General features: G+C 44.2%; 1 protein-coding gene across 1 annotated transcript in view; it reads right to left on the reverse strand.

Moving 5' to 3' along the window:
- The window catches only part of VPS54 (VPS54 subunit of GARP complex), a 1876392-nt gene that overhangs the window by 922135 nt on the left and 931998 nt on the right, over positions 1-22259 (reverse strand). Inside the window, exon 10 of the mRNA XM_044055553.1 lies at positions 18309-18435. Coding sequence (XP_043911488.1) covers positions 18309-18435 — 127 coding nt within the window. The remainder of the gene's footprint in view (positions 1-18308; positions 18436-22259) is intronic.

The raw sequence follows: 22259 nt of genomic DNA on the forward strand, positions 1-22259 counted from the left end.
CCACAGCACAAATGTCACTAATGGCAAGCTTAGAATTAAATGCTATCGAAGTAGCCATAGCCCTTGTAGAATGAGCTTTGACAGAGGTGGTAAGCTCTTTGTTAGAATAAAAATAAGCTTGAGTAATACAGTCCCTGATCCATTTGGCAACAGTGACCTTTGTGACAGCTTTGCCCAATTTATTGTCTGCAAAGGATACAAACAACTGATCTGTTTTCCTTGTTTGTTTGGTCCTGTCTAAATAAAAACGTAACTGTCTGTGGACATCTAGTGTGTGGAATATGAACTCCGCTTTGTTAGAGTATTTTGGGAAAAAAACTGGAAGCTCTAACGATTGTTGTAAGCAGAAACTAGAACAAACTTTAGGGACAAAGGAAGGATTTGGCCTGAGGGATACCAAGTACGGGGGTTTTACTGACAAAGCCTGAATCTCTAAAACTCTTCTGGCAGAAGTAATCGCCACCAGAAAGGCTGTCTTCCATGATAGAAACTTTAGATCACATGTAGCTGCCGGTTCAAAGGGGAAAAAAGTCAAGGCGCGTAACACTATATCGAGATCCCATGGAGGTGCAGGATGAGAAATCGGAGGTCTTAATAGAGCAGCACCTTTCAAGAAGGTCTTACACAATCTGTTGCTCATTAAAGGTGGGTCTATGGATTCGTGAAAATTAGAAATTGCTGCCAATTGTACCTTGATGGTAGAAACTGAAGAGCCCTGATTGAAAAGAGAAGTCAAAAATTTTAGTACTTCTGCCACGGGAAAAGAAATGGGGTCCAGGCCCCGGAGTTGAGCCCAAATAGCAAATCTTTTCCATTTGCTAGAATAAAGTTTCTTTGTAGCAGACTTATGGGCCGAAGATAATATGTGCACAACATCTGGATCCAATGTATGACTCCTGACTATCGTCGGAAGAGGAGGAGCCAAGCCGTCAATTTTAGGGTGTGTAGGGACTGGTGGAATAGTCCCGACTGATGAACCAGTAGGTCTGGGATCTGATCCAGGAACCATGGACCTTCCAGAGCATGTTTCGAAGATAGGGGAACCACACTTGACGAGGCCAGTAAGGAGCAATTAAGATCATTTTGCTCCCAAGAGAGATGCCTTTGAATCACCTTGGGAAGGAGAGGAACTGGAGGGAAGGCATAAAGCAAGCCGGTGGGCCAAGGACGGACTAGTGCGTCCATGGGGCTCTTCCCCGGAGCTGGGGTTAGGGAGAAGAATTCTTTGCACTTTGCATTCAGTGGAGTCGCGAAGAGGTCGCAACACGGAACTCCCCATTTGCTGAAAATCTGACTTGCAACTGTCATATTCAGTGACCATTCGTGAGGAGAGAGGATGGTTCTGCTCAATCTGTCGGCTATCACATTGGACTTGCCCGGTATGTGAGTAGCCACTAGGAAGCGTTTGGTCGAGACTGCCCATTCCCAAACTCTCATGGCTTCTCTGCAAAGAGGATAGGATCTGGTCCCTCCCTGTTTGTTCAGGTACCAGACAACTGACATGTTGTCTGAGTGAACGGCAATTACGCCCTGAGGGAGGTAATCGTGAAGGGCTTGGAGGGACAGAAGCACCGCTCTCATTTCTAGGATGTTGATATGAAGTAGGGTCTCTTCTGGGTGCCATTTGCCTTGGACTGACCTGCCCAGGAATGCCCCCCACCCCATCTGGGAGGCGTCCGTGGTCAAAGTGGCCGCAGGAGGAGGTGGAACAAAGGGTCATCCCTGATCCAAATTGGAGGGCATTAGCCACCAGCGAAGGTCCCGTTTGCATGTTTCCGTGATCCATATGAGGTGACTGAGAGGGAGTTCCTGAAAGGACCACTGAGCTGAAAGAAGCCACTGGAGAATTCTCATGTGCAACCTTGCCAAGGGGACTAGAAGAACCGTGGCGGACATGGATCCCAATAGCTGCAGGACCATTCTGGCTGGGGCTTTGGACCTGGGAAGTAAGGCTCGAACTTGAGTCTGTATGGTTTGAATTCTGTCTGTAGGTAGATAGACCCGCATTTGGTTTGAGTATCTCTACCCCTATGAATCTTATTCGTTGAGATGGCAGCAACACAGACTTTGGCCAATTGAAGGTGATTCCAAGGGAGTTGCCCAGTGATACAGTGGCTTGTAGGCTCCGCAGTAGTAGATGCTTGGAGGTGGCAGTTAGGAGCCAGTCGTCTAGATACGGAAACACCTGGAATCCTAGACTTCTCAGGTGAGCAGTCACGACTGCCAAGCACTTGGTGAACACCCTGGGGGCTGTGGTGAGACCAAAGGGCAGCGCACGGAACTGAAAATGACTGCCTCCTAGGCTGAAGCGCAGATGTCTCCTGGACGCTTGATGTACCATGATGTGGTAATAAGCGTCCTTGAGATCTATGGAGCACATCCAAACACCCTTCTCCAGCAATGGGAGAATGGTTTGTAGGGTGACCATTCGGAACTTGGACTTTCTGACTGAACGGTTTAGGATGCTGAGGTCCAAAATGGGCCTCAAGTCCCCGGTCTTTTTTGGCACCAAAAAGAATCTTGAGTAAGTCCCTAATCCGATCTGGTCTGCGGGGACCGGTTGGATGACTCCTTTTTGCAGCAGCTTTAAAACTTCTCAGGATGCAGTATCCCGCTGACTGGGTGGCGGGTCCGGGATTTTTTGGACTGAAAGGGGGGATGAGTGAATGGGATGGAGTAACCTCCGGCGATAATTCGAAGCACCCATCGGTCCTGAGTGATACCTTCCCAGGCTTTTAGGTGCTTCGAAAAATGACCCCCGACTGGCACCGGAGCAGCACAGCCGGGCAATCCCTCAGGGACTATGAAAGGCTGAAGAGCCACGAAAGGACTCGCGGTCTCCAGTGTTGCGAGGGCCTCTGCCGCCTCTGGGACAGCGTCTTCCGGAAGAATTTCTCCCTCCTCTGCCTCTGGAAGGGGAATCCTCCTGCTGAGAGGGGTAAGGCTTCTGAGATCTACAGAACCACATCTCCCTCCTCTTTTAGCCTTGGGATAAGGCCGAAAGGGAGTGGAAAATCATGCCCCTACGGCAGTCAGAGTCTTACCCTCCTGTTCACAGCGGGTTAGTGTGTCCTTTACCTTGGGTCCAAACAGGGAGGACCCATCAAAGGGGGCGTCGGCAAAGGAAGACTTGAAGGCCTCCGCGAAATGACACAGGCGGAGCCAGGCTCATCTCCGTAGAGCAATGCTTGTACCCGCCGCTCTACTCGCCCCTTCAGCCGCATAAGAAATGAGCCTCATGGACGAGTTCGAGATGGACGACATTGTAGCCAGCTGAGAGCCAACCGTCTGGGCCAGCTCCTCAGGCAGGTTACCCAAGAGGGTATCGGATAACTCTTTAATCAGATCCCTCTGAAATCTGGTAAAGTGCATAAGGTAGTTCAAGGACCTCAATGTAAAGGCCGCTGAACTGAGGGTGCGCTGCCGCGATCCATGCTCCTAGACTCCTTATTAGGAGGATGGATGGACGTCGAAGCCTCTGCTACGTCTTGCTGGGTAGCAGATGCCACCACCAAAGCATCAACAGCCACACCTTTAGTTAGAAACGCTTTTTCAGGGGGTGCCGAGAGGAAGTTATTCGGACGAGCAGGCACCGGTTCCACAGAGTCTGGGTGTTCCCACGCCCTTTGACAGATCAAATCCAAGAGCTCATTGAAGGGCGGAGACACCCAGGAGGTGGAGGGCTGAGCCCCGAAGGCCTTCAGGAACACTGACTCATCAGCAGAGGGAGGTTTGGACTGCCAGCCGCCTCGTTGTTTTAGGGCTTCCAGGATGTCTGCAAAGGAGACATCATCCGAGGACGACTTAGGGGACCCCTCTGCATCATCGAGATCAGTGTCTGATGTAAGAGACTCATCAGGGGAGTCAACGTGCTTCCTCTTGCACGATCTCTTCCTGGGGGGTTCTTCCAAAGAGGCTTCAGAAGGCCCTCTAGGAGGGGGAGAAACCCCAGCGGGGGTAACCTGAGGCCCGGGGGCTCCGCTGTCTAAGGACAGGGGGACTGCCAAAGACCCAGTCTCCGTATACAGGGAAGGCGCTGGGGAAACCATGGAGGTAGCAAAGGAAGATTTGGCTAATGCACTCCTCATAGCCCTGAAGGTGGGACCACCAGAATCCTGGGAGGGTCCCACCTCCGTGGCCACGACAGTGGACGGCACTCCCGCCGCTGACGCACCAAGAGGGAGACTTGGGACCGAAAGCATCAATCCCGAAGCCTCCCCCCCAGGGCCGTAGGAAGAAGTCCGTGTACTGAACTCCGACCCAAGAGCCGGAGTTGGAGCAAGGGTCGGGCCCGACCCTAAAACCTCCACCGGTTCCATCAGTGCCGGCTCCAACGGTGCCAAAGCTGTTGGAGGAGGAACCACAGTAGGGGAGTGGACCATCGGCTCCGAAGCCGAATGGGCTGGAGTCGAAACTAGCTTTTGGAACACCGGAGACTGGAAGAGTCTAAGGAGCACCCTGTCGATGTCCAAATCAGACATCTTTGATGATCTAGAGGATACCGATCGGGCCCGAACCGATTTCTCCATCGGCTCCGAAGGGCTCGGGGACCGGCTCCGAATGGACTCTACCACTATCGGCTCCGAGGGAGATCTCAAGGTAATTTCCCTTGGTGCCGATAAGGATCGGCTCCAATATCAGTGGAGCCGATGAGGGTGACCCGCCTCTCGATGCTCCAGTCCTCGGCTCCGAAACCAGAGGGGTCGAGGCTGGAGGCATCGAGGCAGACCGTTCCACCCTCGGCTCCGAAGTCCGTGGAGCCGATGGAGAAGTCTGCTTAGATTTTTTTGCAGTCGGTTCCGACTGACTGGTCGGAGCCGACGCTTTCTTCTTTTTAGAAGGAGAAGGAGAGGAAGATAAAGCCTCCTCGAAGGATGGCTTGATTAACCCTTTCAGGATTAATTTGTTCTTCCTCTCCTGGAGGACTCTTGATGAAAAGGCGTGACACACTGCACGATTCTTGTAGGTGCTTGGCGCCTAAGCAATAGACGCACGAGGAGTGGTCGTCCGTTATGGACATTTTGAAACCACACCTCGTGCATTTCTTAAACCCGGAGGGTTTGTGTTCTTTAGACATAGCCAAAAAGTCAAACACAGTTGTCTACAACCAAAAAGAAGGGTTACAGCAAATAAAATATCCCTACTTTAATATTTTAAATTTTAAATAAAATTTTTTTTTTTTTTTTAATACAGTAAAAGAAACAATTTTTTACAGAAGAAGAGAGATAGAGGGTCAAGACCCTCTAACTTAAACGGGTACTTGACCCACACACAAAAAACCAAGGTAGTAGAAACAACAGGGGAAGGCCCCTCTAAGTTAAACGGGAAACCTTCCCTGACAGGAAAAAACACGAAATCCTCTACCAAAACTACCAATGCACACTCGTATAACAACAATAGCTGTTAAAACAGCTTTTGGATTTAAATCAAGCAAATTTCTGACAGGAAAAAGCCTAAATAAATAGTACTTAGCCCAGCCAAGTTGAGACCACGTCTAAGCTTTGTAAGCGGCAAACGAGATCTGGGGGATTAGTGGTGGTGCATCCTGGGATAAAGATAGCTCAGCCAATAAGAGGCCTCGCTCTATAGCATAAGCGTGCCGAGTCGGAGCAGAGGGATCGGCTCCGAGCCCATCAGTACAGAATGTAGGCGAGATAGGATCACATAACATCTTAGCAGTTCTGCTGAGACAATAGGTAAGGTGTCTGAGGCAGGTGCCACAGAGAAAGGTGTGTGACATTGCACAGAAGTGGGTACCAGTGTTGATGAGGCCAGTCTGGAGCTATCAGAATCATTTTTGGTTTGTCCTGTTTGACTTTTAGTAGAATTTTGGACAGCAGAGGCAGAGGGGGAAAAGCATAGACTGACAGGTTTTTCCAGCTGAATGATAGAACATCCACTTTCCAAGCTTTTTTGCGATGAATTCTTGTGCAGAATTTGTCCAACTGATAGTTCTGGGGTGAGGCAGAGAGATCTATGTCTGGGTTCCCCCATTTGCGTGTCAACATGTTGAAAACTTGTGGTTCCAGTTTCCATCCGTGTGGGTCCATAAGATTTCTGCTTAATTCGTCTGCCAGAGTATTTAGCTTTCCTGGCAGGAATTGAGCTTGTATCTGGTAGGTCAAGGCTGTGTTCCACAACACCATGGCTAGTCTGCAAAGGGGGTAGGAATGTGTACCCCCCTGCACGTTTATGTACCACATAACTGTGGTGTCTGTCTTTATCAGTAGTTGCCCTGGATGAAGGGAGTCCTTGAAGGCTGTCAGAGCATTCTGTACAGCTAGCATCGCTTTTTGATTGATATGTAGATTTGCATTTGATTTGGGCTCCATTGCCCTGAATGCACTTCCCTGCCAGATGAGCCCCCCAAGCATAGTCTGATGCGTTTGTTGTTAGAGTTTGGGCAGCAGGGGGGTGGAGTAAATGGCAGTCCTTTGTTTTGGTGGCAGGCATCTGCCCACCATAGGAACTCTAGTTGCAGGCAAGGTATAATAGGAATCATTGTTTCCAGGCTGTGACAATGTTGACTCCATAAACGTTTTAAGTAAAACTGAAGTTTCCTCATATGCAGTCTTGCATATGGAATTAGAAGAATGCAGGAGGCCATGTACCCCAAGGCCTGCAGAATTTGTCTTGCAGATAGCAGGGTTTTCGTGGCCACCTGATTGAAGTAAGTCATCAATTGAATTTGCTTTTCTGGCATAAGGTAAGCCATCTGGGCAGTTGTATTCAAGCTTGCACCCAGGAATGTGATTTCTTTTTGTTTATGGTGTACCCTAGACAAGTTAGAACCCTTTTTACAAACTCCAGATGCTTTAGAAGAATGTCCTTGTTTTCTGCCTGAATTAGACAATCGTCCAGGTATGGATACATCTGAATATTTCTTTGCCTGCAAAATGCAATTACTGGTGCCAGGCACTTTGTGAAGACTCTGGGCGCAGTAGATAAGCCAAAGGGCAGTGCAGAGAACTGAAAGTAGCCTGCTTTGAAGCGGAGGTATCTTCTGTAAGATGCCTTGATTGGGATATGCAGGTAAGACTCCTTTAAATCTAGAGTTCCCAACCAAGCATCTTTGCCTAGCATAGGTAGTAACTGTTGAAGAGTCAGCATCTTGAATTTTGGTATGTCCAGAAATGTGTTTAGGGTGGATAAGTCCAGAATTGGATGCCATGATTTGTCTTTTCTGGGTACCAGGAAAAGTCTGGAATAGAAACCTTGTCCCTTTTCCTCTTCTAGTACTGGGTGAATAGCCCCCGTGTTCATGAGGGACAGAACTTGTTTCTGCGCCTCTGCCCACTGATTTGGGGGCAGATCTGGCCATCCGTTTGGGATTGGCAATGTGTGGAAGTGAAATCTGTATCCCTGGGATACTATATTTAAAATCCATTTGTCCTGGGTAATAAGTTGCCAGTTTCGTGCATGAAGTGCTAGTTTCCCCCCCAAAGGGGCGGCTAAAAGATAAGTGCTTGGTGATGGTAGAGGGAAGTCATTGAGACTGCTTATCATACAGAGGTGCCTTGCTGCTTCCAGATTTGGAGGTGGAGGCACCCCATTGTTTTGTTCTAAAAGTTCCTTGTGACTGAAACCTGGAGCCTTTGGAGTGTCTTGATTTGACTTGAGTGGCTCTCGAGGGGACTGGAAAGGACCAGTTCTTAGTAGCCCAGTGCCTACTAAATCTTGGAGGTTGCACTTGTAAGAAATCTTTCACAGTTTGCATAGATTTAGCTTTATCTTCCATCTTTTTTAACACTTCTTCAGCCTTATTACCAAAGAGATGGTCCCGTTGTACAGGAGCATCCAACAATTTGGCTTTAACATGGTCAGGCAGAGTTTGCTCTTTGAGCCAAGCATGCCTTCTTAGCACAGACCCAGTCACAGCAGCCCTGCAAGAGGCCTCCAAGGAATCAAAACCACATTGCAAAGTATGTTTTCTAACTTGTTCAGCTGAATGCAATAAATCCTGCAATTCTTTATTTTCCACACAGTTAGAGATTAACATAATTTTCTGTTTAAGTAGTCCCATGATATGCTGTTGATGTTTAAGCATATGACATTGACAGTTTAAAGCCCTGATTGCCAAGGTTGCAGATGTGTAAACCTTCTTACCCAATCTATCCAGCGCCCTGGAATCTCTATCAGAAGGAGTACGATTTTTGGCAGAAGAGGCCTTAATGACCTTGGGACCCTGAGAAATAGTTTCAGGATCAGCAACAGGGTTTTTGAAAAGGAATTTATGGAAATCAGGAATCCTGTAGTATCTGTCTGGCTTACAAGGAGCCGGAGGAGAGAATCAGGAGTCATACTAGATTCTGAAAAAACATCATCCACAATGTCTAGAACAGGAGGTATAGCCAAAGGCCTATGCTGAGGAAGTAGAAGAAAATCCTGAAGTCTCTTTTTAGCTTCAGAGAAATCCTGACTTTCCCAGTGGAAATGCTCCCTTAAAGCATGCAAAGTTTCCCCAAAAGAAAAACCCTCAGGGGGAGAGGAAGAAGCAATGGAATCCTCTGCATCAGAGTCCTCATTATTAGGAATAGACAAATCCTGTTCATTAGAAGAGTCAGAAGAAACAGAATCCTGTTCAGAAGATTCATAATCAATGTCTTGCCTAGGCCTCTTAAAAGGAGGGGGTTGGCTACCCCTGATCAGAGTAATTAAATCTTCAGCCATTTTGATCATTTGTTTTTTAGGCATACAGGTCTGCACATGTGGCCCAGGCATCGTTTTTTTTAGACACAGATTTAGATTTTGACCTTAATTTTGAAGATGGCATCAGTCTAATATACAAATCTGTAGGCCTGAAAACACCCTCAGAAGCCAGTGCCTGCACAGCGGCTCCGGACCCATCTAAGGTAGAGACATCCATGGGTTCCATAACTGAAGCATCTTGCGGCATACAGGACACCGAATGGGTCTCAGTAGAGGCCTGTGAATCAGAATCTGCGGGTATCAGGGGCTGCGAAAGTGCCTCACTGAGTACCGGCGACTGGCTTAGAAGCATTGTCGTTGGTTTTGGACCTCGACGGTCTGTCTTTTTCTTTGTGTTTTTTAGGTATTCCTGTAGTCGGATTGCTAACCGATGACATTTCTGGATAGTTAAATCTTGAACAAAAATATTTAGAAGCAAAAATATACCGATGTTTAATCGTGCACTGATTACATTTAGCACAAAACCGACAGCAAGGCACATTGTGGTCAGGGCCTAATCAAGGAATACAGTACAAATGAAAATCCTTATGAGATATTTGCTTCCCATAAGTAATGCAATTATTAACTTTTACTGATATCGGTAAGGAGCAAGAAAAAGTTTCCCCAATGGGGTACTTAGCTTTTTGTTGAAGACTTCGGTTCTGAAACTCGTAAACAAAAATTTCAGGAGTCTGCTGACCGGCACACATGCAAACTGCTTCTGCTTCGGGCACTACGCGGCAAGAAAGACTGATGTAATGGTGTCGGCTGCATGTTTTATACCCCTGATGACCTGACGTCATGGAAGAATGGACGGCAACTGACGCAGGACCCAAGACGGTTAATCAGGCTGACTGAGGGCAACCTGCCAGCAGATTACCCAAATGTAATGACTGCAACAGTGAAACACTAAGAACATCTGATAATGCAAGGAAGATAGAGAACCGTAAAAAATGTCAAAGAGAGGATGAATAAGGATATGGAGATAGGCATCTTTTACATCCGAGAAACCAGAAATGCCTGAGGTAGAAGCACAGGGCATATAGACTGAAGAGTCAACATTTTAAAAGAGGGAACTTTCAGAAATGTGTTACAAACGGAAAGGTATAGACTGAGCATTCAACTCTTTTACATCCGAGAAACCAGAAATGCCTGAGGTAGAAGCACAGGGCATATAGACTGAAGAGTCAACATTTTAAAAGGGGGAACTTTCAGAAATGTGTTACAAACGGAAAGGTATAGACTGAGCATTCAACAGCCATCCTTCCAGGGAACCAAAAACATCCTGGTGTAAAAACTCTTGCCCCTCTTTCCAGGAGGCACTGGCTTAATAGTACCTTTAGCCAACAGATCTTAAGTAGAGAAAGAAAGAAAATGATTCAAGTGGCAAAGGGGAGGTTGAGGAATGTCTGAGGAGAGAAGAAGGGACTTCCACACCATGCAGTAGCCATACTGTTGTGATCCTTTGGAAAGGATAGAGTTAAATCTGTGAAAATTAAGAATCTGGCAAAGAGGAAGACTGTCAAATGGAAGCTACCTTGTCCAAAAAGAAGACTTGTCCCTTGGAATCATGACTTGGCTTGTCAGAATAAAAACTCTTAGATGGTCCTTCACCCTTTAAAGGCTGCTTATGCTCAGGCAAAAATTGGTGTGCTTTAGAAGGGTAGTTCCTTTGATTCTGATTTTTTGTTAAGTTTACTGCTTTGCCGCCTACTTTTTGGCATTTTCCGGCTTGCTAAAGTTTATATCTGTAACAGTAACAGTACTTGGAACACATCTAGAGCCTGTTTACTGCATTTCCTGTGTTGCACTTAATTTAAAATCGTTTTTTTTCTCTAAAAACTGCATTTTACCTGATTTGGGCCTAGCACTCAAGTGTGGTGTCATTTATTGCACTGTTGTGATTATTTTGCTGCTTGTGTATCTCTGCTACCTTTAAACTACAACAAAAAGAAAAAAAACAATCTTGCTTTTTTCCCACTTTATGAAAGTTAAGAAAGTTCAGTTACAGATTTGCTGTTCTGAACTGTTTGGAAGTTTCTAGAAGGCCAGTGCTTGCTTGGGCTAAAGGGAAGTCTCTGTGTTCACCAGTGGGAGTGGTTAACACTGAATAGCCTGCCTGTCCCTGGAGGAGTGGTTACCACCTAGAAGGTGTAGTTTTATTGGCCATTTTGGATCACTTCTAAACTCCTTGATCTCTCTTTTTGCATGGTTTTGCGCACTGAGCAGCGTCGGGCAGCGCCGCCTCAAAAGGTTTAAACGATTCCAGGCTCCACAAAGTCTGCTCTTCACTTTTTCCCTAAGAACTGTTCAAACTCTCAAAGTAATCACTCTACTCTCTTTCTAAAGCCCTGCACTTTCTCAGCTCTTATAAGGAAACACTAACTAACTAAAGCACTACACCCTCCTTGACTTCTCATAAGTATTAGACTCCCGATCGGTCCTTCCTGATCAAGTGAAAAATCAGTTCCCTTCCCTAATCTGATCAGTAAAAAAAACAGTTCCCTATACTAATCTGGTATGTCCAAGGGTCAGTTTCAAGGTTACTCTCCAGTCCAGCTGGTGAATCTGGGAATTTTGAGGCAATGTTACAATTGCCTTATGTACACAGACAACCCTCGCCTCCTTCCAACAAACTCTAATACATGTGAGAGATGCAGTTACACAGCCAAACTGGAGGCAGAGCTCTCTCAACCCAAGACTGGCACAGTCAGTCAGGAGGAAAAGGTAACCACCCACACCACAAATCCAGTCTCACACAGACCTATTGCATCTGCATACCCAACACATAAACACACAAAAACATACTCGGAGGCTCTAAATAAAAATCTGCCTAAACAGCAAAGACCTCCTAAGCAGATATCCAAGCAACAGCCACACCTCAACAATACCCACAAATCACATATCTCACAATCAGTGTGCCTCACAGTCACAGCCCATAAGGCCAAACAACACACCAAATACGCTTGTTATAGGGGACTCTATTGTCCGGCACACTGACGTCCCACTCACCAGACTGAACAAGTAGAAGGTCACTGTAAGCTGCCTGTCGGGTGCCAGGATCCGCCACATAACGCAAGCACTCAGGTCACTCCAAAGCAAGTACAAGTATGACTCTGTCATTGTCCATGCTGGTGTGAATGACCTGAGACGTACCTCCCTGGACGACATGAAAAGAGACATAGAGGAGCTCTCTGACCATGTAGCCTAGGGTGGTATGTCCCTGACCTTGAGTAGCATCTTGCCCTCACCAAGAATGATGCCACAGTATAAAGACAAAATGATCAGTTTCAACAATTGGCTAAAGTATTGGTGTCATTCAAAGGGGATCCAGTGTCTGTCAGCCTGGGATGACATGCTCGACAAGCCACGTTGCTTTGCTAGGGACGGCTTGCACTCGTCACCCTTAGGCTTTCGTATACTGGCCAAGGCTCTTGCCACCCCCATAGTGCCTTTTTTAGGCAAGGCTCAAAGGACAAACCCACCTCCATAGACAACCCAAAGATAAAAAAACTAAAGGTAATGCTACTCAATGCCAGAAGTTTAAACCTCAAGATGCACGCACTCGAGACTCTCCTCAGTATGGAGAAAATCGATGTCTGTGCAGTAACAGAAACCTGGTTCAAGACTCCTGAGAGCACCCCAGCACTACCAGGTTATAACTCATACCATGCGTTTCGGCCCCAAAACTCAGACCGAAGCACAAAAGGAGGGGGAGTATCTATATTTATCAAAGATACCTACACCTCCATGTTAGTGGCACTGCACGAAGCATCGGAAACCATCCATGTGCAACTACCAGCGGGCAAAACTGCCTTTCAAGTTTGTAGCCTGCTACAGAACACCCTCCCTATTACAGGAACCCCACTTGGCATTCCTGAGAACACTGGAGAATATGAAGGTCTCTCCAAACAATATGTTATTGGGTGACTTCAACTACCCAAACATTGACTGGGAAAACTACTCAAGCCCAAATACCCTCGCCCAATGGTTCCTTGAATTTATAAACTCTAACGCAATGGAACAACTGGTCACCACTCCCACAAGAGGGAACAATATATTGGACCTGGTCATCACCAACATGGGGACTCTATGTTCCACACCAGAGGTAAACCCCTCATTGGTAAGATCAGACCATAAAGAAATTTCCCTGGACATCCATATCCCGTCCCCACCCCCAGCCAAGGAAATCACTGTAAAGAATTTCTCCAAAGCCAACTTTGCACTTCTCAAGACTGAGGTGGAATCCTTCAAAGCCCCTGGGCCAGAGGATAATACAACCCAATCCGCAGAATCCTTTACAAATGCATTCTATGAGCACCTGCAGGAATGCATGGATCGTGCTATCCCAAATAAAACCAAGACTCACTCCTCCAAAAACAGGAGACCAGTCTGGTGGACCCCGGCCATAAATAAGCTATACAACAGAAGGAGGAAGCTACTACATGACAGAGCAAAATCCCAAAAAGGGAAGGCATCTCTGATCAGTATTAGCAAGAAACTTCGATCCCTCATAAAATCATCAAAGGCCAGTTTCGAAAGAAAAATTGCCCTAGACACTAAAGATAATCACAAGGCCTTCTTTAGTTATGTCAGAAACACGGGCAGAAACTCCCAGATATGCTCTGAATTGTTGCATAATGGTACAAAATATACCGAACCTACAGACATAGCCAACATCCTGGCAGAAAGATTCAGCGCAAACTTCTCCCCCCACCCCCAAAGGAACACACGCCTATCCCAACTGAATGTAACCTCCCTGACATCACAGATGCACAGGTGAAAGCTGCCCTCTCCAAAGCAAAAAACACAGCATCTATGGGACCAGACGGTGTCCCAGGCTGCGTCTTACACGAGCTCCAAGAAGAACTGAACCCTCACATTAAGTCATTGTTCAAACTTAGCCTTACTACAGGATATGTACCCAAAGAATGGCGTACAACTACAGTGGTCCCACTCCACAAAGGTGGTGCCACAACGGACCCCGGAAACTATCGCCCCATAAGCCTGACTAGTCTGGTCTGTAAAGCTATGGAGCGTATTATCATGGAACTCAAACAAAGACATTGGGAGCCTCCAGACACTGGACCCTACCCAATTCGGCTTTGTTAAGGGCAGATCTTGCCTCTTAAACCTAGTTGATTTCTTTGAAACAGTTACCAAAGCCATAGATGAGGGCAAGGTAGTCCACACAGCCTACCTGGACCTCGCAACAGCCTTCGACACAATACCCCACTCGGGCATCATAAATAAGCTTACCAGCTTAAATATCAACCCCTATATCACAAGATGGGTTGCAAACTGGCTCAGAGATAGAACCCACATGGTCAGAATCGCAGGTGCCATGTCCGAATCCAAACCAGTTACAAGTGGCGTCCCACAGGGTTCAGTTCTGGGACCTCTCTTGTTCGGTATATACTTCTCTGAGGTTCAGGCTAACACAGGGGGATTATGGCTGACAAAGTTCACAGATGACTGCAAACTGGGGGCCATAATCGAATCTCCAGTTGACACAAGCATCCTCCAAAAGGGTCTCACAGAGACGGATGCTTGGTGCCGGAGCCATGGCCTCAAGCTAAATGCTAAAAAGTGCATAGTCATCCCCTTTTGGGAAAACAAGGTACACACAAATTACCACATAGGTGGTAATCCATTAAGTACGGAAGAAGTAATTAGAGATTTGGGGACCAACGTAGATCGCAATCTCTCCTTTGACAATCACGTTGCCAAAGTGGTTAGAAAGACCTTCTATACAGCCCACCTTATCACGAAAGGGTTCGCATCTAGATCAAGAGAGGTCATTGTGCCCCTCTACTCGTCACTCATCAGGCCCATAATTGAATACAATGCCCCTTTTGGGATGTACCTTACCCGACACCTGCAGCAACTGGGGAGACCCCAAAAGTACCTCACCAAGAGGATCATGGGCTACAAACAGATGTCCTATGCAGCTCGACTAAAGAAACCCCAGCTCTACTCAGTTGCTTACCGCCTACTCAGAGGCGATCTATGCCTGACGTACAAAGCCATGTCAAACCCAGAATTAATGGACATGCTCCACCTCAAAAAATCCAAGTCCCTTAGAGCTACACGCTCCAGGGACCTAAACCTCAGCACAAAAATAAATAGGACATGCTGGAGGGACAGATTCATTTCCAAAAGGCTCCCCTCACTCTGGAATAGAATCCCAGTTCATGTTAGACATAGCCCCTTGCTGACCCTCTTCAAGCGAAATTTGGACGCGTGGATGGGAAAATCGCAAATTCACCCCTGGGATCTCTCCTGTGTCCCTGCTAGACAGAGGCACAGTAAACTAATCTTAAAAGGGTACCTTCTGTGACCTACTTTACAGAGGCACAGTAGGCTAATCTAACAGGGAGGCGGAAGCCAAATACACTCTGGCTAGGCTTATAAATGCCCTAGGGCAGATAGCCTAGTATCTACCTAATAAACCTATGAACCTATAAAAATCTGCTTAAGGTCCTACATGACCCTTCCCTTCACTTGCAAAGTTTTACAGAAATCTGCAGTAGTAGAGCCAAACAGATTTCAGGGCTTCAAGGCAGAATCTAATAGCTATGCCTTTACATCCTCTTGAAGAGACTGAATCCAAAGCCAAGAATATGTCTAATGGCTGACACAGCTGCCCTAGATGAAGCATCTCAGCAGCAACACAGATGCACTTAATAGGATGGTGGGCCACTTTTGAAGCAGAACTAAGTAAGGAAAAAGCTGAAGTTTTAGAAATTTTAGAATCCCACTTTGGCATGTCTGGTAATACCTTCGCAAAGCACATATCTAGTCATGTGTGCCTGATAACTGATGGCCCTAAAAGCCAAAGTAGCAGAGGTATACACCTTTTTTCCATAACTATCCATGGCTCTGCTACCCTTGTCTGATGGTTAAGTTTGGAAGAAGAGGTAGCTTAGTAGGCTTGTCATTTGAGAGGGAAATGACAGAAGGGTCTGATGAGTGATCCTTACATAAAAATGTCTGAACCTCAGGGACCTTGAAGAACCTGCCCATTTTTTAGGAGCAGGAGGCAGAGACTCAGAGGCTTGAGAATTACATGTAAAAATATCTAACAGAGCCTGTCGAATAGGAGGATCTGTAGAAGGCCTAGGGGAATCCATCTGTAAGAGATCATAGTATCTCCAATGAACCTCAGACATCCGAGAGCTTTCTCACGAAATGTTCCACCATTTTAAGAAAGGTATCCCAAAAAGAACGTCTTTCCATCAAAGAATCAGGGGAAAGAATATCCCCCTCATTAGAGCCCAAAGCAAGAGGTGAATGAATCTGGGAGGAATAAGCTACAGATTCCTACCTGGAATTTAAATCTTCATTCTCAGATGAAGTGCCTCTAGTCCTTTTAGAGGGAGTGAAACCAGAAGGAAGTCCAACAAGAGAAGGAACAAAGTAGACATCAAAGCCATAAGGGCTTTAAAAATAATCTTAGGGGAAATCTTGTCACTCCTTTTGGGAGTCCCTCACAAAAGGAGCAATATGTGTAGTTTTTTTTTGTTTCTTTTTGACAGGGATGTCTCCCCTGACAAACCTTGGGAGTACTGAACTAGGCGATAATGAAGAACAAGAATACAGGTACTGGTATCTCTGACGTCAATTAAGGTGCCAGTAATATAGTGTGCGCACAGCATTTTTTTTATACAGATTACATGAGATAGCAACTGATAATTGCAAATAAAATAGAGAATTGTCACAGTAAAATTAAGTATTACTGTGATAATGTCTTTCTTGCAGTCTAATTACAGTTGTTTTTACATTTTTAAATGCTTATATAGGCAGTTTCTGTCAGTGCTGACAGGAATACTATGCTATGTTTCTGCTGGTGCTGCCATGGACCGCGATGATGCATTTTTTTATATGTTTCAAGTAAATACAGGTCTAGAAAATGAACATTATATTTATGATATTAATGACTGTTAAATTAAACTATTTCTAAATATATTCCCACATTAAAACTTCTCTCCCACTGAAAACTTACATTGATCTATATATTCTGTGTGTGTGAATTACAATTTAGTTATCCATTTCTTTACCTCATGTCATTTACTGTTTAATAATGATATTAAAACTGTTTTAACATTCATCATGGTTATACAATCACCACACATCTTGAGCACACAACAAATAAATAAAAAAGGTAAATGAATGCACTATGGCTTCACAGCAATTGCAGTTAATTACTAATTGCACTTTATTATTATTTCAACTTCATTACTTGCATTACTTATCAATATTTTTTCATTATTAAAATGAGATCATGGAAAATATTTAACTTACGAAATCGAATGTTTGCACTGTTAAGTCAGCAGCACACAGCTGTCGAACTATGCTACCGCCATAACATTCTAAGCAGTACACAAACGTACTACTCACTACCACAGTTCAGTATTCTCCATTATCACCCTGAACCTTGCATTACTTCTATGAAGCAACCTGGTATTTCTTCCCTCATAAGAATCGCCTTAGGCTCTTCAGCAGTTACCAGTTGCGGGTCCTCTGTCTCACCCTCAACGGATGTTGCCTCAGCCTCAGAGGACATGTGAAGTGCAAGCCCCATGCTGGCCTCCAGTAGGGTCATGACAGAGTGGACATGGGCCAGAACCAGATTCTCTTCAGTCTCTTCATCTGACGCTGCAGAGCTGTCCAGCAGAGGCTGGAGAGCATACGTTTCCAGTCATAATTTTTTCAACTTCTTTTTTTTCAATGGCGACTAGACATCTAGGCATACATCACATTGCTTATGGTCGTGCTCTACACCTAAACCAAAAAGGCACTTACTAGGTTATTATTTCAAAGACATGCATCTGGAGTGTTTCTCTCCAGGCCTCTGCTGAAAACTGTCTTGTTCCAAGTTGGACTTTCCCAGTTGACAAATGTTAAATAAATAAAAATAAATGTATACCCGAATCTGCCTCCCATATTCACATTTCCCCTTTCTGGATGACATGTACCTACAATAAACAAAGTCAGAGAAAAAGGAGGAGTTCACAACCAGTGAACTGTATGAGATGCACAACCTTCAGACCAAATTCAAACAATCAGATTGGCAGCAAAGAAGTTCTGAGGTTTGGTGCTCATACATCACCCCTCAGATATGCATCTGACATAAGGTGCATGGAATGGTCCAAGCTTTGGTAAGCTGGCTGGAAGTACGGCTACCCTCAGCAGGATATCCCTATTATATGGAATACTGAAAAAGTGATTAAGGAAGGACACCTGAGAAAACTGCCTAATAATACTGGCTTTATATGACTGCCTTGTGTACCAGGGGTGACAGGTGTTGACTGAGTTTTCTTTTTTGGGGATAAACTCTTGGCTAGGCTTGTAAGGGCCCCAGGGCCATTAGCCTAGTAACCTCCTATGACTCTGGTTAAGACAAAAGCATGTGGGATAAAACCTTAATACTACAACTTATTGTTACAGTGAATTACTCTCCTTAGTAAATTAAGAAGCATGTAAACTGATTTAAACAATGTAAGTGAATACAATATTATAAAGTTCCAAACAAAACATTACCTTAACAATAGCCTGACTAAGCGCCTCCGTTCGAACCAAGCAAAAATATTTCACAACTTCAAAAAATGTTAATATACCTCTTCCAGAACATGATAGTCTTCCTCTAAAGGTCTACTTAAGTCACTGTGGGCATATGTAGAAAATTCTGCTATCATCATTTTATCTATTAACTTCTCCATTTCACAAAGCTGTGATCCAAGATGCCTGCATTAAAAAGAAACAGGAAATGGCACAGTTATCTAGTGGTTCATGTTGCCATTATGGTAATTAAAAGAACAAATCGGATATGCAATGTCTCCATTTACTCTGCATTTATTCACTATATGCATTAAGCAATTTTACACATTTATTACTTTAGCACCTCAAACTGCAGTCAGTCTGTGAACAATCAAAACACTGAATTTTGAAATTCTGTGTAAAGTTATAGAATCTGACCATTCAGCAACTCAAATGATTTAATCAATTCTTCAACAGAATCTTCACATGAAAAAGTGCAATTGTATGAAAAATTATAAAAGAAGATTTATTTATTTATTTTATTTTTATTTTACATTTGTTGACCGGGCTAGTCTGGCTGGATACATGTCCATTTTCAGCAGAGGCCCGAGGAGAAAAGCTCCACTATGTACTAGTAACTTACAATAAACAAAAAATATGAAAAACATATAAGCAAAAAAAGGAACATTTTCTTGTAGTAGAGTAACAATGCAGAGGAAGTTTAACAAGAACTAAACAGTAGTGAGGAATTGTAATCCTATAACAATTGCAATAGTAGGACTGCTAAAAAATAAGGAGGAGAGAAAAACAATAACAGATAAAGAGTCTATAAGTATTTACACTAATAACAAATTAGGATAAAACATGTAGTGGAAAGTAGATGTGGAAAGGAATGCTTTAATTCCTAGAGGAGTAACTCCATTAAGTCATTATGCATAAAAATCAGAGGAAATCCTGTATGCAAAACTTTAGAGAGAGGTCATCTTCTGCATTTAACAGTGTCAGTAATACAACAGATAGTACACTCGCCTTTTGTGCTGGAAGACCAGAGGGATATGGGCTTTAATCTCAGTTCATTCTCAGTCCAATTGATTTGACTGCTGACGCTGCAGTGCATTTGGGAGTGCTGCACTCCTGTAATCCTTCAGATGAGATTTTAAATGGTTCCATCTGCTTGAAATGGTGGTAGCTCAGGTGGATGTAAAAGATCCCAGGGCACCTATCGAAAAGAGCAGGTGAAGCTCCCTGGCTCCCCAGCCAAATTTCCCTCACCGGTACAAATATCACCTTGGATCTCTCCTGAAAAGAGGCCACCAACCTAGTGGGACTAACCTGATCAACAATAAGATAAACACAATAAATGAAATACACATGTACCATTCCTTCAGAATGTACACTGCCTGAGGACAACTAAGCAAACCTAAGGCAGAAATGAAGTCACTTAGGACTGCCAAATACCCATTTTATCAAATTGTGTCTTTTAGTACTGTGCTGATAAAAACAAATCCTTCCTTAAATGCACCAAGTTTGGGAAGCACCTTCTTCATCAGGATATCTCCTACAGAACAAATGCCAAGATCAGTTGCTAGCAAAGGAAGCAAGATATAGAAAGTTATTTGGCTAGCTCCACGGCACAGAAGGATGAAGCCCTGATTATGACTCATGTGGCCTATGCTCAGCTATATAGACACTGGAAGAGAGAACAATGACAAGACAATGTCAATTCACCTCTCTTAAAGGCAGGTTTAAGCAAATATCCCACAGTGTATGCTCCTTTTCATATTCCCTGATAAAGTCTTAACACTTGAAAGCACCTTTCATTTTCATGACTGTTTCAGAGCTAAAAGGAAAAACTGCTTTTGGGGGATAACCGATATTTAACTCTCCTGAAACTCCTTCTTGATCTAGTAGCATTGACAACCACAAGGAATGCAAGGGTTCAGGGTTCAATATCCATACAAGGGTCAAACTTTTCCTTTCCTTCTTACATAATGCACCTCTGCTCGCAGTCCCTCAGATGAAGTCTGCTCCCTGATGATACGTTGGTATGGGGACATCAAAGCTAAAAATCAGAGGACAGGCTTTGGGTTTAGCTCTATCAAGGCTGTACTTAAGTAACCAGATGAAAATATAAATGTTCCAGATGCTGTACTTGATTCTGAAGTGGTTACTGATTAGCTGTCTTGTAATACCGAATACAACCAACCCGATTTAAAACTTATTGAAAATATGGTTCTGTGTGGCTATAAAATAATAAAAACAATGCATAACCAATCACAGAGACAGTGAGAGAGAGAGAGACAGTAAAGGGAGATAAAGACTTAAAAGTGCATTTCTTATAACTAAATCCTTTTATTGAAAGCATCACATTTTATTATTTTCAAAAAGTTGCACTTCCCATTACTACTCAATAATTGGGATTCACAGATTTAGTACAATAAATGCATTCAAAAATAAACTGAAATTATTTATTTAGCATAATGCTTGATCTACATTACTTCACTCTGTCCACCTCAACTGTTCTGCAACCCACTCTTCTGTTGGATTCAAGTTGGCAACTTCTTAGTTACTACACTCATTCCAGCTCTTGAGCTACTCCCTTCTCCCCTAATGCACCTCTACTCTCAATTCCTCAGATGACGTTTCTCCCTAAAGATAAGTTGTTGGGGGACATTAAAGCTAAGTCAGAGGACAGGCTTTGGGATTTAGGTCTACCAAGGCCGTCCTTAAGCCAAGAAGTGACAACTTGTCTTGAGGGAAGGAAGATGGGGTGTTGAGGTGGATGGACTAGGATAACAGAGATTCAGTACTATGGCAAGAACATATCCTCTCTATCCACCCCAGATGCCCAGCTATTTATTCTCGCAGGTGATGACATGTCAAGACATCCCTGAGGATGGTGGAATTAAAGGAAGATCTGTACATAATGTCCAGCTTGTACTGTTTTTTACAGGTCTGCAATGTTGAACATGTTTCTGTAGCACAAACATCATCACAAGAGGAATTTTTTGTAAATAGGCCAAAGACATTGTTATGGATCTTGTAGAATTGGCCTTTGATAACAGGGTTTTGTTGCTGAAAGAATACACATATGTAATGCATTCTGAAAGCCATCAGGGCAGACTGAACTTGGAACCCAACTTGTGGGATAGATGGAATCAAAGAGCTTTGTTATCCTTGCAGAGTTCTTTTGTATGTTGCAAGAAGTAATGAGGCTATTTGTGAACAACCAATGAATGCAGCAGAAATTGTCTTTCATTGGAATAAGTGAGGAAAAAAAACACAGTGAGATGAACATTTTGATTCAAGGCTGATTCAGAGGTAGCCTTGGGTAAAAAAGGAAGGGGTTAGGTCTGATAAACTATCTTATAGAAAAACAAACAATGGGATTTTCAGGAACATGTAATTCTAAAATTCTGGCTGAAGTTATGACAGCTAGGAACAAAGTTTTCCAAGAGAGATTTTAAACTACAAGAAGCAGCAGGTTCACATGGGGGATGAGTAAGAGCCTCTAGGTTATAATTCAGGTGTTTAATTGGGGAAGGTCTGAGAAGAAAGGTCCCATTTAGAATGGCTTTGCAATTTTTTGTGAAGTTAAGGAAGTGAAATGGAAGCCTTGGTAAAAAGTAGACACCACTGCTAACTGAATCATGACAGTGGAGTAACTAGAGACCGATGCAAAACAGTTGGTAGAGACTGAAGGAAGGTTAAGTGAGAAAAAAAAAGTGTCCAGTCCTTGATGTACTAGTGCCTACAGTGAAAATCTTTCACATTTGCTTCTTATGTGTAGATCTTCCTGGGAGGCTGAGAGAATCTGAATAATTCTGGAAGTAAGAGAGTTACTAGCCATCACAGGAATTGTACAAACCATGCAGAGAAGTTTCAGGAGAGGATATGTCCAGGTGATGCTTGCTATATGAGTGAGACAGATTTGGGATGGGATCTAGCAGCCAGGGTTGCTTCTTGAGGTGAAGCCACATGGGGAACCAAATTTGCCAGAGGCAAAAAGGGATGGTGAGCATAATTAAGGC

The sequence above is a fragment of the Protopterus annectens genome, chromosome 1.part2, assembly GCF_019279795.1.
Source record: "Protopterus annectens isolate FY-2018-M chromosome 1.part2, PAN1.0, whole genome shotgun sequence".
NCBI lineage: Eukaryota > Metazoa > Chordata > Ceratodontiformes > Protopteridae > Protopterus > Protopterus annectens.